The 25,806-nt window shown below is 45.1% G+C and overlaps 1 protein-coding gene across 2 annotated transcripts in view; it reads left to right on the forward strand.

Moving 5' to 3' along the window:
* Positions 1-7,783, forward strand: part of NCKAP5L (NCK associated protein 5 like) — a 153,575-nt gene extending 145,792 nt beyond the window's left edge. For both annotated transcript variants that reach the window (XM_063952753.1, XM_063952752.1), the window contains exons 11-13: positions 1,143-1,442; positions 4,710-4,825; positions 6,517-7,783. In XM_063952753.1, the coding sequence (XP_063808823.1) occupies positions 1,143-1,442; positions 4,710-4,825; positions 6,517-6,747 (647 nt within the window). In that variant the 3' untranslated portion in view covers positions 6,748-7,783. The remainder of the gene's footprint in view (positions 1-1,142; positions 1,443-4,709; positions 4,826-6,516) is intronic.
* The last annotated feature ends 18,023 nt before the right edge of the window (positions 7,784-25,806 follow it).

A 25,806-nucleotide genomic window follows, 5' to 3' on the forward strand; every position in this document is an offset into this window, starting at 1 on the left:
ATTTTGGAATCCCATTAGTATTTAAACTCCTTCTCAAAGTAATCAACCCATGTGAGTTCTGACTTACCGACCAGAAGTCCTTATAATTACATAGTGCTTAGGCGGAGCAGCAGGGTCCACAGATTCACTTAGTTGTCTCTGATGAGACCTTAAGATCTTGGACGCATGCCCATGCGTGTTTTAATTTAAGTGTTGTATGTTGTTTGTTTTATCCACTGCTAAATACACTGTTAGTTTTAGATTATTATAATAAAGATATGTTTTAAACTTTACTAATACTTTGTAAGAGTGCACCCACAAATAAGTCTTTCTTCTTCTTCAAAAATTTGTATAGATTCTGGAGCACCCCAGTGCAATGAGGTGATTTCACAATAAATTGATACAGCAAGCAAAATGTATAAGTCTGTGGATACAATGGTAACACTATCCAGTCGAGTTCCTAAACTCACTTAACCCATCTGGATTGCCACCACTTGAATTGAATTTGAAAATTGAAAATTGCCATTCTAATTATATTGTTAAGGAAACTGAAGCCACCCCAGCTTTGCAGTGGCACACGTTTGCAGATTAGAATCTGTTGCTGATGTCATTGAGGCAATAATGCTGATGGGGCCTGCAGCCATAGAGTCCTAATGATTCCATCAGATTTGCCATTTGAATTTAAGCGCTTACAATTTCCCGTTATATAACAAAGCGCAAGGGCAGCACTTTAATGTCATCAGTGCGCACTTGGGTCTCTTCCACACGGTAAGGCCACCAATCAAATCATACTCATAACTGATGACAGTAATAACACATGTAATGTGGTTTACAACGAGGTATTTACAGGCTGAAGAAATTGGTAAACAATAAGAAAATAAAAAAAATGTTACTACAGAAAATAGTAAGATAGACGAGTGAACTAAAACAATGGGAAAGAAAAACTGTATCACTGCATAAGTTAATAAGCACTCGGCAACGACCGGTAGGCACTGCTGGTTGTCCTATAATGCTTTCCTACAGCGGGCCTAAGGGTTGATGAATTTGTCTTCATTCATCTTTATATGTTTAGTATGATTAATGTTTGCTCTGTATGCCTTTCTTAATACCATTTCTATCTATCTCTTTTACATTCATTTTTATTCTATTTCCCCCTCCCACAGCTTGTGACTCGCTCACTCGAACTCTGGACAGTGGCATTGGAACATTTCCACCACCAGATTACTGTGGAGGGACTCCAAACAAAAGCACCCCAAAGTTAAAACCTAAGCTGGACTCCCCATCCGTCCTTCCAGTAGGAAGGTTTTCTGCTTTTCCCAAGGTACCCAGAAGAGCAAGGACTTTGGAGAGGGACATGAGAGGTGTGGAAGAGATGTTGCAATCTGGACAGCACCAGAGCGTTCCAGCATTTCATGCATTATTGGAACCAGAGCCTACTATAGGTCATCGGGTGTATAGAGAAGGTATGCGTTCTAAAGTTTCTAAATGTAATTGCAGCTATTGGCTTTCCCAATTGGCAGTAGTGGTATTAGTAGTGTAGCTTTCTCAGTGATGGGAGCAAAGTTAAGAGATCTAGGGGCAGATTTATTATGCCTTGGTGAGTGATAAAGTGGAGAGAGATAAAGTACCAACCAGTCCGCTCCTAACTGTCATATTTCAAACACAGCCTATGCCATGGCATTAAGGAGCTGATTGGCAGGTCGTTTATCTCTCCCCAGTTTATGACTCTAAGGGGTATATGCAATTGCGGTCGAATTCCCGAAATTGTCGAATTTCGGGTCATTTTCGCCCCAAAAAAAAATTCGCCTATGCAATTCAGTGCTTTCCGACCAAAAAACGGACTTTCAAAATTCGACTTTTTGAAATTAGAATTTTTGCAAATTCGACTTTTCTGCAATGATACAAGTGCTGCAATTCGACCAAAGCATATTCAATTCAAGTTTGGAAATTCGACAGCAGTGCTTTTAGACAGCAAATTCGTCATTTTCAATCCGCCACACTTTGGAGGGTGAAAACAATAAAAAAAAATTTAAACATGTTTTTTTTGGTGTTTTTTTTTTTTTAGGAATAGCATATCTATTTATATTAGAAGGGATTAGGTACTTTTTTTTTTTTTTTTGGAGGCACAAATATTATTTATATATTTTTTTAAAATATTATTTTTTTTTTTATTTTTTTTATTGCTGGAACGGTAAAATCCTTTAAAAAAATGGCGTGGGGTCCCCCCTCCAAAGCATAACCAGCCTCGGGCTCTTCGAGCTGGTCCTGGTTCTAAAAATGCGGGGGAAAAATTGACAGGGGATCCCCCGTATTTTTAAAACCAGCACCGGGCTCTGCGCCTGGTGCTGGTGCAAAAAATACGGGGGACAAAACGAGCAGGGGTCCCCCGTATTTTTCACACCAGCATCGGGCTCCACTAGCTGGACAGATAATGCCACAGCCGGGGGTCACTTTTATGCCGTGCCCTGCGGCCGTGGCATTAAATATCCAACTAGTCACCCCTGGCCGGGGTACCCTGGGGGAGTGGGGACCCCTTCAATCAAGGGGTCCCCCCCCCCCAGCCACCCAAGGGCCAGGGGTGAAGCCCGAGGCTGTCCCCCCCCCCATCCAATGGGCTGCGGATGGGGGGGCTGATAGCCTTTTGTGATAATGAAAAGAATATTGTTTTTTCCAGCAGTACTACAAGTCCCAGCAAGCCTCCCCCGCAAGCTGGTACTTGGAGAACCACAAGTACCAGCATGCGGGAGAAAAACGGGCCCGCTGGTACCTGTAGTACTACTGGGAAAAAAATACCCAAATAAAAACAGGACACACACACCGTGACAGTAAAACTTTATTTCATACGTCGACACACACATACTTACCTATGTTCACACGCCGACATCGGTCCTCTTCTCCATGTAGAATCCACGGATACCTGAAAATAAAAGATCAATATACTCACCTCAGCCATGGTCCAGAGATAAATCCACGGACTTGGCAAAAAAAGAAAACGAACACACGGGCCACCGGACTGAAAGGGGTCCCATGCTGACACATGAGACCCCTTTCCACGAATGAGACCTGTCAGTGACAGCTGTCACACAAAGGTCTCTAAAGCCAATCAGGAAGCGCAACTTCGTTGCGCTCACCTGATTGGCTGTGCGCTGTCTGAACTCAGACAGCGCATCGCACAGCCCCGTCTATTTTATTCAATGGTGGGAACTTAGCGGCTAGCGGTGAGGTCACCCGCCGGTCAGCGGCTGACCGCGGGTAACCCCACCGCTAGCCGCTAAGTTCCCACCATTGAAAGTAATGGAGCGGCTTTGCGATGCGCTGTCTGACAGCTCAGACAGTGCACAGCCAATCAGGTGAGCGCCACAGAAGTAGCGCTTCCTGATTGGCTGAAGGGACTTCAGTGACAGGAGTCACGTGATGTCCCGGCATTCGGGAGAAAGGGGTCTGATGTGAAAGCATGGGACCCCTTTCAGTCCGGTATGGAGCGGGTATTTGCGGTTTGTTTTTTTGCCAAGTACGTGGATTATCTCTGGACCTGGATTTACCTCTGGACGCTGGAAGGTGAGTAAAAATTTTTCACAGGTACCCTCGGATCGTCGGAGACCGTGGCAGTCGGCGTGTCAACATAGGTAAGTATGTGTGTGTCGGTAGTGTGTAATAAAGTTTTACTATCAAGGTGTCTGTGTACTGTTTTTATTTGGGTATTTTTTTCCCAGTAGTACTACAGGTACCAGCGGGCCCGTTTTTCTCCCGCATGCTGGTACTTGTGGTTCTCCAAGTACCAGCTTGCGGGGGAGGCTTGCTGGGACTTGTAGTACTGCTGGAAAAAACAATATTCTTTTCATTATCACAAAAGGCTATCAGCCCCCCCATCCGCAGCCCATTGGATGGGGGGGGGACAGCCTCGGGCTTCACCCCTGGCCCTTGGGTGGCTGGGGGGGGGGGACCCCTTGATTGAAGGGGTCCCCACTCCCCCAGGGTACCCCGGCCAGGGGTGACTAGTTGGATATTTAATGCCACGGCCGCAGGGCACGGCATAAAAGTGACCCCCGGCTGTGGCATTATCTGTCCAGCTAGTGGAGCCCGATGCTGGTGTTAAAAATACGGGGGACCCCTACTCTTTTTGTCCCCCGTATTTTTGGCACCAGCACCAGGCGCAGAGCCCGGTGCTGGTTTTAAAAATACGGGGGATCCCTGGCCAATTTTTCCCCGGATTTTTAGAACCAGGACCAGCTCGATGAGCCCGAGGCTGGTTATGCTTTGGAGGGGGGACCCCACGCCATTTTTTTTTCCAGGTTTTTCCCGTTTTTTCCCGTTTTTTAAAATCGCGGCAAAATCCGCCAAATCGGCCGATTTTCGCCCGCGGTTCTGGCGAATCCGTTTTTCATTGAATATGGTGAATTCCGGCAGCCACCTTCCGGAATTCACCTGTCGAATTAAGTCGAATTAAAAAACGGCGAAAAATTGCCGCGATTCGCCGTGAATTGCATATACCCCTAAGGCGTAGTACATCTCCCCCTAGTACTAATAAGAGTTGAATCCTGCTTTGGTAGTTATAGTAAACATTTAGGGCAATAATAGAAATGAAGTCAATGACAGAAATGCCAGCCTATTCAATAAATTCCTTACCCTTTCTCCATCTTAAACTACCATATTAGGCAGTTATATATTTGTAGTATTTTAATCAACAACGCAAACTGTTCATGGCAATATTTTGTTTGTTTCTCATGCAGATTCCAATAGGGATCGCAATCTGCCCCAACAAGGCAAAAACTGGACCTTTCCTAATGCCAAGGTCAGCACTGGCTCTGCAGAGAACTTCAGGTCCAGAGCACATGAGCTGGTAGAGGTATGGTAACGCCAAGCCTTACCATGTTAAACAGCAAATAATTAATAACTACAACTTTGAGTGGTGTTTCGGTGCAGCTGCGATGTTATAAGATGCTAGATGTAAAGAAAGCTTTGGTGCAATGCTCTTCTTGGAGCATTTCCAGTAGTATGGCTAAAGGTGCATACACACTGGGCGTTTTTGCCCAGCGTGTATGAACAGCGATGATCGCTGACATCGCTGGGCTGAAAAGCGCTTGGTGCATACACACTGAGCGCTTTTTACCCTGCCCAGCGATGTCAGCGGGGGTGAACGGCTTTCCATAGCAGGATGCTATGGAAAGCCGCTCACCCCGCCGTTCATCTACTGGTAATACCAGTAGATGAACGGCAGCCGCCAGTGATGAAGCGTGAGCGCACATCAGCGCTCATCGCCGGGGCATACACACTGGGAGGCTTTGAGCTGAAAGCTTTACAGATACTAGGTGTATGAGGACACACATGTACTTTTTTGTTTTATGTGATAATCAAAAAGTTTATTTTATTTGAGTGAATGTAAGCAAATTGTTATCTCTATGGGGTATATTCAATTAAAGTCGGATCTATTCTGACATGTATTTGTCGGAATGGATCCGACAACCCCTATTCAATCCCCATCTTAATTCGACTTTTTCAAGTCGAATTTTGATGTCGGATTGAGATGGTCGAAAACGGGGCCAAAACCTGTCGGATTTGGCCCCGTTTTCGACATCAACACATGGATCGGCAGCTATTTCGCCGATCCACGTGCTTTTCGACATGTCAAATAGCTTTGAATAGGTCGAATCAGGATTCGACCTTAAAAAGTCGAAAACTGCCGTCTTTTCGACAGACGTCAGTTTTCGACTGCAATTGAATATACCCCTATAACTTTTCTCCTTCAATTTGGCCTTATACATATGGGTGCCCAAATAAAATATTGGGTCAGCAAAGCTTAGTAAATGCCAAAGGAATGGTCCATTTACATGCATAATTTCTGACTAGCATTCTCAAAGCTTAAATCATCATCACTGTTGCTTGTATATTTTATAACCATTAATGCTCAGTACAGTATGTTGGTGTTTTATGGGAGCTTTCAGCAAGTACATAGCATACTGTGCTTCTTGGAAGCTTTGAGAAGACCATTTGTCTTTCAACAGAGCATTCAAAGTATAAGGATTTGTGTGGTTTTTACAGGCATTGTATTTCAATGTCCTTTTTATGATTTGTCACTTTTCATGTGCTGTGAATTAGGCTGTGCTGAGGCTCTTGTGGAGAACAGTGGTTCTCCCCACAGTGTATCAGTAAAGTGGCCTGACATCTGGGTAAGGGCTAAGGTAAGAGAGCGCTTATACTGGGAGACCATCTGTTTGGCGCATTTCAGAGCAGTTACAGAATGAAGGAGAGGATTAAGTTGAAAATAGTTGTGCACCGTTGTACGGTGATTTCAAAATACAAATTTTAAATAGCCACAAACAGCATCATATAAGTATATAGTATGGATGCCTTGTATTGAAATTTAGAGTCAAATTTGAAAAAGAGCTAGTTTGGAAGGTAAGAGAGACTGTTAAAACTGGAATTAAGTTGTCTCTGGATATAGTACATGTAATGGAAATAATTAAAAGGTATTTATCTTTAGTTTTAGCACATACGCTTCATGATTAACAAATTATTAATCTCTTTCTTGTCTTGTAGATCCCTTCAGAAGGTGACAGGGACTGTGACATGTCTGGTTATCCACATCCTTCCCTCTGTTTCCCGGGCAGCGTGAGCAGCCGTACCCCGAGCACCTCTGAAGTTGGAGATGAGGGTACAAGTGAAGCCAAATCTCGAGAAAATGAGCAGGGCCAGACTGGACTGGAGAACTCTGAATCCTTGAGTGACTCATTATATGACAGCCTATCATCCTGTGGTAGCCAAGGCTAATAGAACATTCCTACATCCCCTTAATGTTTCATGCTACCGGACACCCTTACCAACTCTGCAGAAGTAGATGGACAGTGCCGGTTGCTTGTGGGTGCTATTCTATGTGGAGTCCTTGTCCTTTACATGACCTTGTTGGTTGCTCCTCTAGAATGACCTTAACTTCTCCACTTGAGCCTCAAAAATCCCAAGTATTAGCAACATACTAGTCTTTGATGCCTATGACTGTACAGGTAAAGGTCATCAAATACTGCAGAACTGTTGCCTCATTCTCTGCCTCATTCTCTCCCTGGCTGTGGAGGGTCCTAAACTTGCTCTTCCTCAAAGTTGCTACTCTTCTTTGTAGATTGCAATTGTTCTTATATTTTGTTTTATTTGTCTTCTGTGGGCTGCCCCTTTACTATGCATCTATACCACCAGCGATTTAATGTCCTTCACAGCAGGAAGACTGGTGAGGGGGAACTCACAGGTTACGAAAATACCTCACATCCCTGTCTCACTGATCAATATTCTAGCAATGTGTTTAATGCACTGATCCAGAAGCAGAATACCAACTCTTATATCTTTTCCTTTTTATCAGGGATAAAGTTGTTGTTGTTTTTTTTTTTTTTTGGGGGGTTGGGGGGGGGGGAGTCCATTTATTTCACCTGCATATCTGGAAGTCTTTGTAATAAAGGAGTATTGACTAGTTTGACTAGATGTGACCTTTCCATCAGTGGCCCCTTGATGTATTTTTTTTCCTTTTGATTTTATTTTGGTTTATACTTGTGCTGTTTTATATAAATATATATATTTTTATTTGTAAAATGTTTAGTTTTACTATCTGTTTTCATGCGTTGTGGTGTTTTTGTTTTTATTTCATTGCTCTTAAGATGGTGCTAACCAGGAAAAATAATCTTTGTTGGGTTTCTCCCTCTATTCCTTTTTTTATTATGTTTTTGTTTTTGTATTATTGTTTTATACCGGTCTCTCATTTTTCTCTTATTTATATAAGTTATTGTGACTGTTTTTTCTGCCTCACTTTCTTTTAAGCTAAAAATAAAAAATAAAAAATAATCCCGCATTTCTGTTGTCACATCTATATTATGATCTTAACTTTGTGAAAATGAGATCGTGGACCTGTCACTGCTCACAATGGATACAACCGTATTCCTGGAATCACAGCCAATTAATTTGCTAGGAACTAGTAACAATTTGAAATGGTTCTCAGAGATTCCATGAAGATTAGACCAACTTCCAAGATCCTGCCAGGGCTTATTGACGCAATTTGCGGTGAAAATAGTCATTGAGCCCCATCATAAGTGTCTGCATTATTCAATGCAGCGTGGTAGCAAGTAAGTGTATAGCTGTGGATAGCTTCTTTACTGACCTCTAGAAACATGAATAAATACCTGTGAACATTTTTTTGCTCTGCCCTTTTGGCTGGAGTGTATATTCTATATAGAAATGTACTTACCTGTCCTGGAGTAGTGTTAGAATTTCTTTACAGCTCTGTATAGCTCAGTCAGTTTCACAGCGTCAGCTGTTCACTAATCAGAGTTCTGGCAGCAGAAAAGCTTTTTATGTGTGAAGCGTGTGAAGCATCTAAACTCTTGCCTTCCTGTCTCTACAAATCCAGATTATTAGGGCATAACATTTAGAGAGGTCTAGTATAGGAGAATCTACAAATATAGTAAGACCTGACTGCCCTTTTATAACCATTTACTTAATTTTGGACCTAAAAAGAAGTTGGGGAATTTTATGTGCAAACGTCTGAGAGCCCAAGGCATAGGACCAGAAAAATAAGCAGGCCAGTGGACATGATTAATCTTATTGTACCCAAATAACACACTCTAAAGGCCCATATACACAGGCCGATGCGGGAGAGATGTGTGCTGAGCGAACCGCTCAATACACATCTCTCCCGCTGCTCAGCACAGCGCGATGTGTGCTGAGCGTGCGGGGGGAGACGGGGGCGCTCATTTAAGCGGGTGGAATGAGCGACCTGCAGGCCAATCTAGCACCAGCGATAGCGATGCGCGGGGCTGCGCATCGCTATCGCTGTATGGGCTGCACACAGAGCAATCCTGCTTATATTCTAAGCAATCTAGTCAGATTAGAATATCGCTCCGTGAGTACCCCCCTTAAGTATTTTTTCCCCACTAATCAAGACCCCCACCCGCTCTCTCTAACCATTGTGGTTTACTTACCTTAGGCCCTATCTGCTCTAAATGGGAAGGGTCCTGGGGTGGACACCGGTAATGAGAGGTGCGACCCTATAGTGAAAAAGTGAAAATAGGTTAGGTGAAAGTGAAGGAAATGAATTACAATGTTTTGTTTCAATGTAATTAATTTCTTACCTTCACTTTTCACTACTTTACCTCTCACTTCATTACCTCTCACTAATTTACCCCTGCTCTTTTCAGCAGCCTCTCTGACTAACCTATTTTCACTTTTTCACTATATAATGTTTCACTTTTGTGTTGCCCTGGGTTCACTCGGCTGCTTCATTTTAGGGGGTCCCGCGTCCGGGATTTGTACCCCCCAAAATGTTAGGGACTTACTTACCCGACTAATGAGGTCACCTGGACGCGGTGGGCAAGCCGTTACTTATGGCCATAACTATGCGAAGAACCTCGCTCAAAATGCAAAATTTTATTGCAATGATTATTATTAATAAAATGGTAGTGTTTGAATTGTGCACCTGCAACCTTTTTCTTTGTATGCAGTTCTACTGAAAGGTCTCCGCAGGGTCGCACTTCTCATTACCGGTGTGCACACCAGGACCCTTCCCCTGTATACCTAATGCTGTGTATTTACATACACAATAGAAGGCCATAGACTCATTCGCCCTGGTGGTAGCACCCACGCCCACTTGTCCTATATATAGGTTTTAATTAGGTTCCTGACTTTTCTTAGACTGCATGCAGAGCAAGGTGAGTCCTGCACAAATGTATATTGGATTATCAGATGGGGGTGCATTTTCCGGGGTGTGGGTCCCCCTGGACTGTTGTGGCTGTTTTGCCTCAGGAGCAACACATATTAACACTTATTTTCATATTTATTTTCAGCCCTATCTGCTCTGACAGCAGCCACAGCACTGGCTTTGTACCAGAATCTACTGCAGGTACATGGCGCCTGGTGACATCTTTATTGCGCATATGCAAACCACCTGGAAAATGGCCACTGCACCATTTTCTGGTGATTTCTATCTGTAGCGGCGGCCATGGCAGTACTCTGGAGTGAGAAGTATAATAATATGGGTGCACCCATTATAGATATGCTAATGATGATATTTCTGCATTTCTGTGGCTGCCTGCTTGCTCCCAGTTTTTTTTCTGATGGTGTAGGAAGTCATTGGGCGGATGGGACTTTGTTTTAACAAGCCTGCGCAGTATACAATGGAGCAGGGGGTTGAGCGGGAAAGCACAGTCTCCTTCCCTTGCACTTCTTCTAATCAGAGAGTATCTTGGAGCAGGGATAGAGCAGGTAAGCACACTCTCCTCCTCTTGGTCTGCCAATTGGCCATATCAGGTCCTGTGTCCTTTTTGCACTGACAAACCAGAGACCAGCTTGTGAAACACAGTATAAAGTATTAGCCAATCAGCACATAACTGTCATTTTTCAAACACAGCCTGTAATATGGCAGTTAAGAGCTGATTTGTTGGTACTTTATCTTGAGAAAGGATGTACGATCCGAAACACGTTGTGCTACTAATGGGACTTTGAACTTCTTGGACTCCTGCCGGTGACTTGCTTTATCCATCTTGAATTGGCAAAGTGTGTGGTGTGTTGCTGGGCTTCCACCTGGAACCCCATCTTTTAACATCAAGGCACACACCACATACCTCACACGGTATGAGCCAGAAGTCCCACCATTTTATTATCTGCACATAGACTGTCCTGTAATGTTCACATTGGTAAATGTTTACTAATAAGGGTCTGTGCAATCATCTTTTTATATTGTTTTATGTTTGTTTAGTCCATGTTTTATGTGCACTGTGTCACTTTATAATCATGGATGTTTGAATTAAAAATGTATTTTTTAAGAAATTGGACCTTTTGCTTCCAGCATTAAATTTTTTTGCCCACATCTTTGGGAAGGAAAAGCGCTCACCATAAATACCTACTTTTGATCTTGGTACTTTATCTCCGCCCACTTTATCTCTCTCTAAGTCTTAGTACATACATTAGATCCCTATGGCTCTAAACAGTGACAATTCTGCTTTGTAATATAGGCATCCTATGCTGTATATGTTTTTTTTATTTTATTTTTTTATTATTGTTTATTTCAGAGGATGCCTACTGTAGGCTGCTTTTTTCCAGGTTTCGTTTGGGACTATGTCCCACCCATGTGTCAAAGTGGGGTCGGTCGGTATGTGCAAGGCAGTAAAGAGCCTGACGCCACAACATGGCATATAATAATTGAAGGAAAGTGCACCCTAGCAGGTGTTTTCCCTCCTCCTAATCTGGCCCCTGTGTAGCAAATAGGTCACCCCCACCTTACTCTGAGCTGCCACAAGGCGTTCATGCTGTGTTCTTGCAGAGCGTAGAGGAAGACACTCATCTCTCTCCCATAGAGCTCAGTCACAGAGCTGTTATTCCTCTTATTTGCTGCATGGTGGTAAATAAGACGGTTTCTAAATAGTAATTTTCTAGAGCTTACCGTACTTAGAATTTCTATAGTGCAGTTTTCACCATTGGATGATTTTCAGCAGAGTGAGCTACAGACGCTGTCAGAATAACAAATACTGCATAATAATAGATCTTGTAATAATATAGCAACAACAAAAAATTGTTAAAATACAAAAAGTCTGGAACATTTTTTTTTTCTATTCCATACAGTTCAATGTGAGGCGTTAAGAAAATATAAAGTCCTCAGTGCAATGAAAAAGGTGTGGTTGGCTTAGGTAGCGCTATGGGTGCCAAACGTTGTTCCTGCAAGCCCCAGAGATATAGACCACCCTGATTCATGCCAATTGGCTTTCTTTACAAATGCTATGCATTGGGATGCTTGGATTATCTAGACGTGCACTCCAAGTGCATAATGATTGCCTACTCTCAGGAAACTCCTCTGCAAACAAGTGTGCACAAATATCTGAAGAGTTGTGCATTAAAATACATATTACACCTACAATTTGGAATATATGTTGGAATAATTTGTTAAGAAAAGTGGTTTCCACGTTTGGGTTTATTTGTCTTTACACCATCATCATCATCATACATACATACATACATACATACATACATACATACATACATACAAGATTAAAGTTACTATTTTGAAACTCCAATTCTTCCCGGGATTCCACTTAATGCTGCATTCACACCGCAAATGCCGGGTCCTACCCGGTAAGACAAACGTGTACTTACCGGGTGGGATCCGGCATTTGCGCTCCGTTGCAGGCTTCCCGACCCGGCAATATACCGGGTCGGTTGCCATGACAACGGAGGCCGCAGCAGGGGCGGGGGTGGAGGCGGCGTCGGGAGATGAGCTCATCTCCAGCGCCGCCTCTCCCTATCTTGTGAATGGGAACCGTGTCGCATCGACACGGCTCCCATTCACACCGCACCTGACCCGGTAATCAACCCGGGTAAAACCCTTCTTTTTTACCGGGTTGATTTACCGGGTCAGGCGACCCGCTAAATCGCCCAGTGTGCTTTCACATCGCACACTGACCCGGTTCGACACGGCAATATGCCGTGTCGGTACCGGGTTATTTGTGCGATGTGAAAGGGGTTTTACTGTATGATTCTTAGTAACAATAGTTTCATACAGATCAAATCTTTCATGCGGGGAAACCCTCTGCATTGCCAACTCTTGGCGTGTGCTGATCTAAACAGCTGCGACACTGCCATGGCACAGTTTGTAATACTTTTAAGCAAATGCTTTTTAATCACAGTTCGTTACAGCTGTGAAAACATTAGAAAGCATGGATTGAAAACCAGTACAGCGCATCGAAGTCAAATATTGAAGAATGAAGGTTAGGGAGTACAACTTTACATTTCTAGATAAAGTGCAACAGTTATTTATGCACAGTGTAAGTAGCAAATTTAATGTAGGCTGAAAATATTCATGGGCAAAGCAATGCACTAGGGCCCCTACATTCCCATTCACAGGATCCAATTTAAAAAAAAATATAACATGCACCTCCTGTGGTCTTGTGCCCTCTTTCCACAGCACTCTTACTGGCTGCCCCCTAGAATTGTATGTCCCTGGGCAGCTGCCCAGTGTGCCAGTATGTTAAGATCGTCCTGTTTATGTGCTCTTATATGCTTTACAGGCCCCACATGCTCCCTTATATGCCTCAGAGTCCCCTGCATGTCGATTTATACTGTATGTTGGATGGGTGACTGGAAACCCTAAGGTTCATCTAAATCCTACACTACATCCTATACGAAACCCTACAATACTACATCCATGACATCACTATAATCTGAACGAAGTCAAAACACTACATTTCTGCAATGCCACATTAACATTCCTATACAGAGCTGTAACTAGACTTTTTGGTGCCCTATGCCAGAAAGAATTGGAATGAATGCTGTATAGATATTAGTGACAAAAGGGGTGGAGGTAGGAGACTGAGGCTGTCAGGAGATGCTGGGCTTCAAAAAGCGGGGAAGCTGCAATTGAAAATAATTGGATAATTCATAATTGCCTGACTAGTCCTGTGCTGGGCGTCCCCCCGCATGTCAGGGAATCTGATCGTAGATGTGCTAATTTTAGCACATCTACGATCAGCTCCGAATCACCCGCTATGTGCAGCACAACCCATGGTGTCTGGTCCTGGAGGAGGATCCTGCCACTGCATCACAGCACCAGTGGAGAGCTCTACTCCACATCATTATGGCACTGTTTAGATGCTGCACAATTCCTCACTGTGACCTCCCAACCAATGGCTTCTGCACAGGAGAATAGAATCTGTTTGTAAGAAGACTGATACATATCTTCCTGTTGTGCCAAGCTGGGTTTAGAGAAGCAGTATAGTAATGGCATAGTGACATAGCTGCCTGGCTGTCACAGCATGAGTACAGTAAGGGCATGTTACTGCATCTTACACCATTATTACCAACCATAATTAAATATCAGAGGGAACATGAATTTTTATCACTGTGGTATATGAAAAATTTATAGAAATAATTTTAATTATTGTTTATTGTCCTTCTGATGCAAAAAAAATTTGACATTTAAATGAATTTGTTTTAATGATGTATAAATATACATCATCATGTCAATCTGTCACATTACAGATCAATTAATCCATTAATTTATATTGTTATATAATGGCTTTAATATAAATATTTGCAGTCATATTAACTACCGGCGGTGCAGCTGGTGCATTGTACCATGGCCTGCTGAAATAAAACGGCCCGAAGGCGGCAGTATTATAATAAGTAAGAATATGGTGGTCGTCGGGAGCCCGACCGCCGGCAACCTGAAGACCACCCGTAAGAATGACTCATCATTGTATGCTGTGGCAGCTGCAGGTCGGAAGTAAGGAGGATTCGGAAGAGATGGTTTGGCCGGAGAAGAGAAGGAGGGCACTCTCTCCATCCACCCCTTTCCTCCATTCTGAGTCTCACACTGACTAACCCCGCCCCATTCCTCCTCTGCGGGTCCCAATTGCACTCCCCTTCTCACCCCTACCGTCCTCTCTTCTCCCCTTCCCTTCTCACACTTCCTCTGAGTCTGTGGACAATATGCTGTTGCTGGGTATCAGACGTCGATCTGGTGACCGTCCCTGGCGCGACCAAGCAGAAGAGAAGAGACATCCTGATTGGTGCCTCAGCCTGGTGTCCAGTGTTTGGGAATTCTGACCATGTATCTTGCGGACTCTACAGCTGCTGTCAGACCCAACACAGCAGCCCTAAATCTATAAGAGGATTTACAGCCCACAGGTGATAATTGAAGCAGATCTGCATCTAATTACTGGGCATAATGTGATCGTCTTGTTCTCCTTACATGGGCTGCATAATGCAGATACTGTACTGGCTGTGCTACTTTGTTGCTGTATTTTTTTTTAGCATACAGTAAAACATAAAAGGGTTTCAAAGTAATTTGCAAGCCCTGATCCCAGCACAGCCGAGCCATTCACACGCTGTACTGGCGTGGTGTGCACTGTGCCTGCCCTGCACGCTAATTCTGTGTTCACTAAACAGCTGCTGCTGTATTAAAAGGGACTTTTATTTTTAAAATTAAAAAATTAAAATAACCCCGTAAGTAATAAAGTTAACTCGTGGTGAAAGACTATTCTTGACACAGTGTCCAGTTCGGGAGCTAGCCAAGCGATGTGAGAGAGGGATCAGAAGATCTCTCTCCTGCAAATAAAGCCTCCATAGGCTTAAAGTGGTTTATGGCATCTGAGGAAAACAAAAACCTACGGGGCCAAACTCCCAAAAGCTTCACTTTTCAGAGTTTGGTATATAGGGGTCGGATCATAATAGTCCCTATTGATAATAAAGTGGACAGTGATCTGCAGCGCTAATGAGCCTTCTGCAGGAGATTTCTGTGAAATCTCCTCGATTAGGCTGTTAGGACTTCGCAATAACTCATAAAAGTATGCAGAAACTGCAGTTTCTACTTAATATTGTAAAAAAATGCTTCATAAATAGGCCCCTTACTGTGACTGTGGACAGTATGGACTGTTGGAAGTGTGCATGCTGCATGTAGTAGGCCTTGTAGTTTCTGTATGGGGAGGAAGGGGGGGGGGGGCACAGCGGTGAATGGATGCCATATGCATTTAGTGCTGGAAGAGTCTGGGACAGCCTAGCAGTTTCCTATACATTGGAACGCCTTATTGCAGAGTATAAGTTTACACTAAAGGTAGCATGTGATGGCGTCCGAGAACGCAGGAGGTGCAGGATGCTGGGCGATCTCGTACGTTTTTCTAAAGGGCAGTGGTACACGCAGGGGGGTTTTCTGAGTGGAATCGAAACATCGCTACATTGCATGACGTGTTGGCAAGTTGACTGCAATTGATGATTTCAAAAAGCCTGGAGAGTGCCCTCCTTCCATCTTGGATACTGGTATACAGGTTGAGTATCCCATATCCAAATATTCCGAAATACGGAATATTCCGAAATACGGACTTTTTTGAGTGAGAGTGAGATAGTGAAACTTTTGTTTTCTGATGGCTCAATGTACACATACTTTGTTTAATACACAAAGTTATTAAAAATATTGTATTAAATGTCCTTCAGGCTGTGTGTATAAGGTGTATATGAAACATAAATGAATTGTGTGAATGTAGACACACTTTGTTTAATGCACAAAGTTATAAAAAATATTGGCTAAAATGACCTTCAGGCTGTGTGTATAAGGTGTATATGTAACATAAATGCATTCTGTGCTTAGATTTAGGTCCCATCACCATGATATCTCATTATGGTATGCAATTATTCCAAAATACGGAAAAATCCCACATCCAAAATACCTCTGGTCCCAAGCATTTTGGATAAGGGAGACTCAACCTGTATATGCAAGGGACACCCATGAGTGTTGCCTGAAGAGCATCCTAGAGAGTTGTATCTCTTTATGTATATTATAAATTAAATGGGATGGGGATCCTATATGTGTATTTAAAATGATACTGGAATTAAGTGTATGAAGTTTAATGTTTCTTCTGAGGCTTATTTACTATCTTCTGCATTAAAATGATTACAGTGTACATTAAATGACAATATTGTCAATAACAGCAAATACCAATGGTCTTTTCAATTAAACAGCTATATTCTACCAATAAGTATCCTAGGAATGTATCAGTTGTACAGATTCTTTATTAAAACCAGATGTGATATGCTTTACTGGTGGTCGGGATGCCGGCAGTCAGTAGACTGACCATGGAATACCGATGGAGAGAATCAGGAGCGGATCTTGGTGCGGGCAAGCAGTGCCTTCGCCTGGGGGCATGGCCGCAGGCACCGTCACCTGCCCGCACCCCGCTCCACGGCCGTGTGCTGTGTGGGCGTCTGCTGCAGCCGGCTCCAGGAAAAGACACTAGAAGTCAGTATTGACCTCTAGTGTCTGTGCGGCGCTGCTATGGGAGAGACGTCATGACGTCTCTCCCATAGAGAGGAGCCAGCGTCCAGACGGAGCAGCAGCAGCGATCGGGAAGCAGGAGCGGGGCAGTGGTAAGTATTGTTTTTTTTTATTTGTGTGTGTACAACAGCTGGGGGCAAAGAAACGAGGCACAACTACTGGGGGCTAAGAAAGGGGGCACAACTGCTGGGGGCAAAGAAACGGGGCACAACTACTGGGGGCAAAGAAAGAGGGGGCACAATTGCTGGGGGCAAAGAAAGGGGGCACAACTACTGGGGGCAAAGAAAGAGGGGGCACAACTGCTGGGGGCAAAGAAACGGAGCACAACTACTGGGGGCAAAGAAAGAGGGGGCACAACTGCTGGGGGCAAAGATATGGGACACAACTACTGGGGGCAAAGAAATAGGAGGCACAACTACTGGGGGCAAAGAAACGGGGCACAACTACTGGGGGCAAAGAAAGAGGGGGCACAACTACTGGGGGCAAAGAAATGGGGCACAACTACTGGGGGCAAAGAAAGAGGGGGCACAACTACTGGGGGCAAAGAAATGGGGCACAACGACGGGGCAAAGCAACAGGGGGCACAGCGACAGCTGGTACAACTACTGGGGCCAAATCAACTGGGGGGCACAACTACTTGGGGCAAATCTGGGGGCACAGCTGCTGGGAGCATAACTGTGGCCACACCCCTATTTTTTTTGCACGCACAAACTGTTTTGCCGCTTGGGGGGGCGCCAGTGGAAACTTTCGCACTGGGCGCCACAAGGTGTAGAACCGGCCCTGGAAAGAATCCAGATAGGGACTAGGTAATTATACTTTCTCATACATCCTAGAGGATGATGGGGTCCACTTCATGACCATGGGGTATAGACGGTTCCGCAGAGTGTGAACTGGCTCCACCCTCTATGCCCCTCCTCCAGACCTCAGTTATAGGAAATGTGCCTAGGCAGACTGGATGCACTCTAGGGGAGCTCTACTGAGCTACTCTGAAAAGACTTATGTTAGGTTTTTTGTTTTCAGGGAGAACTGCTGGCAACAGTCTCCCTGCTTCGTGGGACTGAGGGGGCAGAAGTAGGAACCAACTTCCTGAAGAGTTTCATGGCTCTGCTTCTGGCTGACAGGACACCATTAGCTCCTGAAGGGTACTGAACGCTAGCCGTGTCTAGATGCTCACTCCCACAGCACGCCGTCACCCCCCTCACAGAGCCAGAAGACAGGTGAGTAGAAGAAGACAGATCTTCTATCAAGAAAAGTGACGGCTGAGGTACAGCGCAGCTGGCGGGAGCGCAGCGCGCCATTGCTGCCCACACACACAGACACTGCAGGGTGCGGGGAGGCCGCCCTGGGCAGCAAAAACACCTCTATAAACTGGCAAAAAGGGGACATAAGATGCCCAGGCACAGCCCTACCCCCGCCAGTATAAATATTATGAAAAGTTTCTGAGGTAAAAAGGGCGGAGCTTCTTCCTCAGGCAGCCAGCACACTGCTCAGTGCCATTTTCTCTCTCAGGCTGCAGAGACCTCGCTGGTCCTCCTTCATTTCTGACTACAAGTATCAGGGTGCAAAACAGGAGGGGGCACAAGTGAATTTGGTGCTTTACAAGTGTGTTTTACTGTGTAAAAAGCGCTGCATGTCAGTGGGCATTCAGTGTTCACAGGCATTAGATACTGGCGCTGGGGTTGTGAACTGTCTGCTCCTAAACTGTGTCCCTCTGACAGATTTTACTGTGGGTCTGTCCCCTATAAGTCTCAGTGTGTCTGTGTGTGTGTTGTACACGTGTGTAAGGCACACCAAGAGCCTGCATGGGTGAAAGAAATACGTGATAGTATGCATCATATCAATAGGAGATTAGATAAGTCTGAATCTCATGCTGAGTGCTGGAGAAAATCTGTGGAGGATGTGATTTTTCAGGGCTCCGTTCTTCCATCCGCAGGCGACCCCTCTGGGTCACATAAGAGATCTTTTGCGAATATTGTGAATACTGGTACCGACACGGACACTGATTCTTGTGTCGACGATAGTGACTCCAGAGAAATAGATCATAAATTGGCAAAAAATATACATTATATGATTGTGGCTATAAGGGAAGTTCTGGAAGTCACGGAAGCCACTCCTGTACCTCAGGAGAAGGCTTATTTCTATAAAGAAAAGAAATATAAGGTCACTTTCCCTCTTTCCCACGAGCTTAATACACTCTTTGAAGGGATGTGGGTGAATCCCAAAAAGAAATGTCATATTCCCAAGAGAATTCGGATAGCTTATCCTTTCCCGGTGGAGGACAGGAAAAAATGGGAGTCACCCCCTTTGTTAGACAGTGCACTGTCCAGGTTGACAAAGAAGGTAATTCTCCTTGCACCTGGCACGGCTTCACTAAAAGAGCCGGCAGACCGAAAGATGGAAACTACATTGAAATCCATTTATGTTGCCAATGGTACGCTGCTCAGGCCCACAATTGCTTGCGCGTGGGTGAGTCGCGCTATTGAAAAATGGTCAGATAGCGTGTCATCAGAAATTGACACGATTAATAAAGATGAGATACTCCTTAAGTTAGGGAATATCAAAGACGCTGCCGCATACATGCTAGAAGCGATGAAAGATATTGGACTCTTGAGTTCACAAGTCGCTACCATGGCAGTATCGGCTCGGCGGGCGTTGTGGATTCGCCAGTGGAACACGGATGCAGATTCCAAAAGAAAAATGGCGGTTCTCCCATATAAAGGTGAGGCCTTATTTGGCGATGGACTGGATGCGTTGGTCTCGGCAGCTACCACAGGTAAGTTGACATTTTTGCCCTCTGCGCCTGCACCGGCAAAAAAGACATATCACCCGCACATGCAGTCCTTTCGGCCCAATAAATACAAAAAAGCGAGAGGTTCCCCCTTCTTTGCGGGTAGGGGAAGGGGAAAGGGAAAGAAGTCCACAGCAGCTTCAGGTTCCCAGGAGCAGAAGTCTACCCCTACTTCTGCCAAATCTTCAGCATGACGCTGGGGCTCCTTTGCGGGAGGCCGCTCGGGTGGGGGCCCGTCTCAAACTTTTCAGCCAAGGTTGGATTCTGTCTGGCCTGGATCCCTGGGTGTTGTAAATAGTGTCCCAGGGATACAAGCTGGAGTTTCAAGTCGTTCCCCCATGCCGATTTTTCAAATCGACCTTGCCAGCTTCTCTTCCAGAAAGGGAAGCAGTAACCGCGACAATCCAAAAATTGTCAGGATCAGGTCATAGTCCTTGTACCTTTGTCACAACAAGGGGAGGGGTTTTATTCAAGCCTTTTTGTAGTTCCGAAGCCGGACGGCTCGGTCAGACCGATCCTAAACCTGAAAAATCTGAATCTCTACTTGAAACAATTCAAGTTCAAAATGGAATCACTGAGGGCAGTGATTTCCAGTCTGGAGGAGGGGGACTACATGGTGTCTGTAGACATAAAAGATGCTTACCTGCATGTTCCCATTTATCCTCCTCACCAGGCTTATCTGAGATTCGTGGTTCAGGATTGCCATTACCAATTCCAGACATTACCTTTCGGTCCCTCCACGGCGCCGAGGGTATTCACCAAGGTGATGGTGGAGATGATGGTTCTCCTGCGTCAAAAAGGAGTCAATATAATTCCTTATCTAGACGATCTCCTGATCAAGGCGAGATCCAGGGAGCAGTTGTTACAAAACATCACACTCTCCCTGTCAATACTCCAACAACACGGTTGGATCATAAATTATCCAAAGTCACAGTTTATAACTGACGACAAGTTTGTCTTTTCTCGGGATGATTCTGGACACAGAAGTTCAGAGAGTATTTCTTCCGGTGGAAAAGGCTCTGGAAATCCAGAAAATGGTAAAACAGATATTGAAACCATCGAGTGTGTCGATCCATCAGTGCATTCGGTTGTTGGGGAAGATGGTGGCAGCCTACGAGGTCATACAGTTTGGCAGGTTCCATGCCAGGGTATTCCAGTGGGACCTGTTGGACAAGTGGTCGGGATCCCACCTACACATGCACCGGAAGATAATCCTGTCGTCAAAGGCCAGGATTTCGCTCCTGTGGTGGCTACACAGTTCTCACCTACTAGAGGGACGCAGGTTTTGGATTCAGGATTGGGTCCTGGTAACCACGGATGCAAGTCTCCGAGGCTGGGGAGCTGTCACTCAGGGGGAAAGCTTCCAAGGAAAAGGGTCAAGTCAGGAAGCCTGCCTTCACATAAACGTGCTGGAATTGAGAGCCATTTACAACGGCCTTCAACAAGCGGTACATCTTCTTCAAGATCATTCCATGCAGATCCAGTCGGACAATGTAACAGCAGTCGCGTACATAAACAGGCAGGGCGGAATGACGAAGATCCTCCTCTGGGCAGAAAGACATGTAAAGGCTCTGTCGGCAATTTTAATTCCGGGAGTAGACAACTGGGAAGCAGACTTCCTCAGCAGACATGATCTCCATCCAGGAGAGTGGGGCCTCCACGAAGAAGTCTTCGCAGAGGTTACAAGTCTTTGGGGAGTTCCTCAAGTAGACATGATGGCATCTTGTCTCAACAAGAAGCTTCAGAAATATTGTTCCAGGTCGAGAGACCCTCAAGCAATAGCAGTGGATGCGCTAGTGGCCCAGTGGGTGTTCCAGTCGGTGTATGTCTTCCCTCCACTTCCGCTGATCCCAAAGGTGCTCAGGATCATAAGGAGAACAAGAGTTCGAGCAATCTTTATTGCCCCAGACTGGCCAAGGAGGGCTTGGTTCCTAGATCTTCAGGAGTTGCTCATAGAAGATCCTCGGCCTCTTCCTCTTCGCGAGGACCTGCTGCAGCAGGGGCCGTGCGTGTATCAAGACTTTCCGCGGCTACGTTTGACGGCATGGCTATTGAGCGCCGGATCCCAGCCCGTAAGGGTATTCCCAAGGAAGTCATCCCCACCCTTATTCAGGCCAGGAAAGGAGTAACGTCGAAACATTACCACCGTATTTGGAGAAAATATGTGTCTTGGTGTGAATCCAAGTAAGCTCCTATGGAAGAGTTTCAGTTGGGACGTTTTCTCCATTTTCTGCAGGCTGGTGTGGAGGCGGGCCTCCGATTGGGGTCAATCAAGGTCCAGATTTCGGCCTTGTCAGTGTTCTTCCAAAAATAATTGGCCTCTCTTCCAGAGGTTCAGACCTTCGTGAAAGGGGTTCTGCACATCCAGCCTCCATTTGTGCCTCCAGTGGCACCATGGGACCTTAATGTGGTGTTGCAGTTTCTTCAATCGGATTGGTTTGAGCCTCTACAAGAGATAGAGTTGAAGTTTCTCACTTGGAAAGTGGTGATGCTTTTGGCATTGGCATCCGCACGGTGGGTGTCTGAGTTGGGGGCCTTGTCTCACAAGAGCCCTTACCTGATCTTCCATGAAGATAGGGCAGAGTTGAGAACTCGTCAAAATTTTCTTCCAAAGGTGGTTTCATCTTTCTACATAAACCAACCTATTGTGGTGCCAGTAGTTACTGACACGTTCACTGAGTCAAAGTCTCTAGATGTGGTTAGAGCTTTGAAGATTTATGTTGCTAGAACAGCTCAAATACGGAAAACAGAGTCTTTGTTTGTCCTGTATGCTCCCAACAAGATTGGGTGTCCTGCTTCCAAGCAGACTATTGCGCGTTGGATCAGAAGTACGATTCAGCACGCTCATACTACGGCTGGATTGCCATTACTGACGTTGGTGAAGGCCCATTCCACTAGGAAGATGGGCTCATCATGGGCGGCTGCCCGGGGGGTCTCGGCATTGCAACTTTGCCGAACAGCTACTTGGTCGGGGTCAAACACATTTGCAAAATTCTACAAGTTTGACACCTTGGCCGATGAAGACCTCAAGTTCGGTCAGTCGGTGCTGCAGGGTCATCCGCACTCTCCCGCCCGTACTGGAGCTTTGGTATAAACCCCATGGTCATGAAGTGGACCCCAGCATCCTCTAGGACGTATGAGAAAACAGGATTTTGATACCTACCGGTAAATCCTTTTCTCCTAGTCCGTAGAGGATGCTGGGCACCCGTCCCAGTGCGTACTTTACCTGCAGTTTTGTTTATTAGAGTTACACATGTTGTGTTTTATTAGTTTCAGCATGTTTGCTGTAATTGGTTCATGCCTGTTGGCGTGTGTTATGTTGAATGCCATGTTGTGCGGCATGGTTGAGGTGGAAGCTGGTATTATTTATTTATTTATTTATTAACAGTTTCTTATATAGCGCAGCAAATTCCGTTGCGCTTTACAATTTGAAATAACAATAACAAACTGGGTGATAACAGTCATAGAGGTAGGAAGGCCCTGCTCGCAAGCTTACAATCTATAGGGAAATAGGCATATGTACACAAGGAAAGGTGCTATCTATTGCATAGAATGAGAAGACATGTGAGGATATGTGTGGACTGTACAGAGTGGATGTAATTTGATAGGAAGGTTTATGAAAGTTATGTGGGCGGTTCAGGAATTTGATACGCTTGCCTAAAGAGGTGAGTTTTGAGGGAACGCTTGAAGGTTTGGAGACTAGAGGAGAGTCTTATTGTGCGTGGTAGGGCATTCCACAGGGTGGGTGCAGCCCGATGAAAGTCCTGCAGTCGTGAGTGGGAGCGAGTAATGAGTGTGGATGAGAGACGCAGGTCTTGTGAAGAGCGCAGAGGTCGGGTTGGGAGAGATTTTGTGATAAGCGAAGTGATGTACATTGGTGTAGTTTGGTTAATGGCCTTGTGTGTGAGTAAAAGTATTTTATATTTTATACAGGTTGAGTATCCCTTATCCAAAATGCTTGGGACCAGATGTATTTTGGATATGGGATTTTTCTGTATTTTGGAATAATTGCATACCATAATGAGATATCATGGTGATGGGACCCAAGTCTAAGCACAGAATGTATTTATGTTTCATACACACCTTATACACACAGCCGGAAGGTAATTTTAGCCAATATTTTTTATAACTTTGTGCATTAAACAAAGTGTGTGTACATTCACACAATTCATTTATGTTTCATATACACCTTATAAACACAGCCTAAAGGTCATTTAATACAATATTTTTAATAACTTTGTGTATTAAACAAAGTTTGTGTACATTGAGCCATCAGAAAACAAAGGTTTCACTATCTCACTCTCACTCAAAAAAGTCCGTATTTCGGAATATTCCGTATTTCGGAATATTTGGATATGGGATACTCAACCTGTATATGTATCTCACCATTAGTATTAAAGTAAATCCTTTCCGTCTCCCTGGGCACAGTTCCTATAACTGAGGTCTGAAGGAGGGGCATAGAGGGAGGAGCCAGTTCACACCCATTGAAAAGTCTTAAGAGTGCCCATGGCTCCTGCGGAACCGTCTATACCCCATGGTCATGAAGTGGACCCCAGCATCCTCTACGGACTAGGAGAAAAGGATTTACCGGTAGGTATCAAAATCCTGTTTTCTCTTACATCCTAGAGGATACCGGGGTCCACATTAGTACCATGGGGTATAGATGGGTCCACTAGGAGCCTTGGGCACTGTAAGAAATCAATAGTGTGCACTGGCTCCTCCCTCTATGCCCCTCCTACCAGACTCAGTTTAGAAAATGTGCCCGGAGAAGCCGGTCACGCTTAGGGAAGCTCCTGAAGAGTTTTCTGCATTTATTTTCTGTTTGTTATTTTCAGGCAGGTTTGATTGGCACCATACTGCTTGCTTCGTGGTATTTAAGGGCCCTACACATTCGGCGATCTGCCGCCAAGCTGCCCGACGGCAGATACGGCCGACGGGCGACCCGGCGGCGGGGGGGGGGGGGGGGGGGTGATGTGGGGAGTGCAGTTTCTTCACTTCACCCGGCTCCATAGCAGTGCATGCTAATATGGACGAGATTGCATAAGCGACGGGGCACCAACAATTAACGAGCGCGGGGCCGCACATTGTTAATCAATGGTGCCTACACACTGCACGATATGAACGCAGCTCTTAGTGCAGGCTGCGCTCCGGGGGGCTCAGGATTACATACAGTGTAGTGTGTCCCGCTGTGAGGGGCGCGCTGAGCCACCACTGATTACCCATACTGGCTAACATACCTAACAAGGGTGGGGGGGGGCTTCACTATGAGCGGAACCAGCAGCTCACCAGCGCCATTTTCCCTCTGCAGCTTACACTGAAAGGAATCACAGGGAAGCGCAGCTCCTCCACAAAGACTCCAAGTCTCCTCAGCGGTACCAGGGGGTCTTAGAAGGGGGGGGGGGTTGTAGTATACTAAGCCCTATTAAGGGACTTACTGTGGCGAACCAGCTAAGTTTTACTTGGTTACAGGGGCGCTGTGTGGCTGGCTCCAATTTCTGTGTCTCCCTGAGGGCTCTGTGTGGGTTAAACTGTGTTTTCACCTTTTGTCTGTGGGTGTGGGTGTCCCTTCACGTTACCATGTCCAGGGACTGTGTTTCCTGCACAGCTGAATGTCTTTCCTCCCCTGGAGACTCACTACCCTGTACTCAGGATAGTGCACATTCACAAGCTAGTGGGGCAGAACCCCCATGGTTAGCTTCCATTAATGGGATGATATCTAATATTTCTACTAAATTATCCCATAATGAGAAAGAGACGCATGTTTTAGGACAGTTTATGGATGGCCTGATAAATATTCAGTTCCCATACCAGCGTACTCTGGCCCAGCTCATGCAGGATGATACTGATGACGATACATCAGATACAGAGGAGGGTGAAGTGGATGCGAGTGGGGGGGATGCAGTCCTGTCACAAGGAATACAGGCCCTGATAGAAGCTATCAGAAATGTCCTGCACATTCCTGACAAGACGGCGGAGGTAGAGGAGGAATCTTATTTTAATATAAAAAAGAAATCCTCAGCTACTTTTCCTGCATCAAAGGAATTGAATGCCCTGTTTGAAGAAACTTGGGCTAACCCTGACAAAAAATTTCAGATCCGTAAAAAATTAATTACTTCCTTTCCCTTTCCTCTGGAAGATAGAAAGAAATGGGAAAACCCGCCGATTGTGGACGCATCGGTATCTAGGTTGTCACGTAAGATAGTCTTACCTGTTCCTGGGGCAGCATCCTTAACGGACACAGCCTACCGCAAGA

This window comes from Pseudophryne corroboree, chromosome 2 (genome assembly GCF_028390025.1).
Source record: "Pseudophryne corroboree isolate aPseCor3 chromosome 2, aPseCor3.hap2, whole genome shotgun sequence".
Lineage (NCBI taxonomy): Eukaryota > Metazoa > Chordata > Amphibia > Anura > Myobatrachidae > Pseudophryne > Pseudophryne corroboree.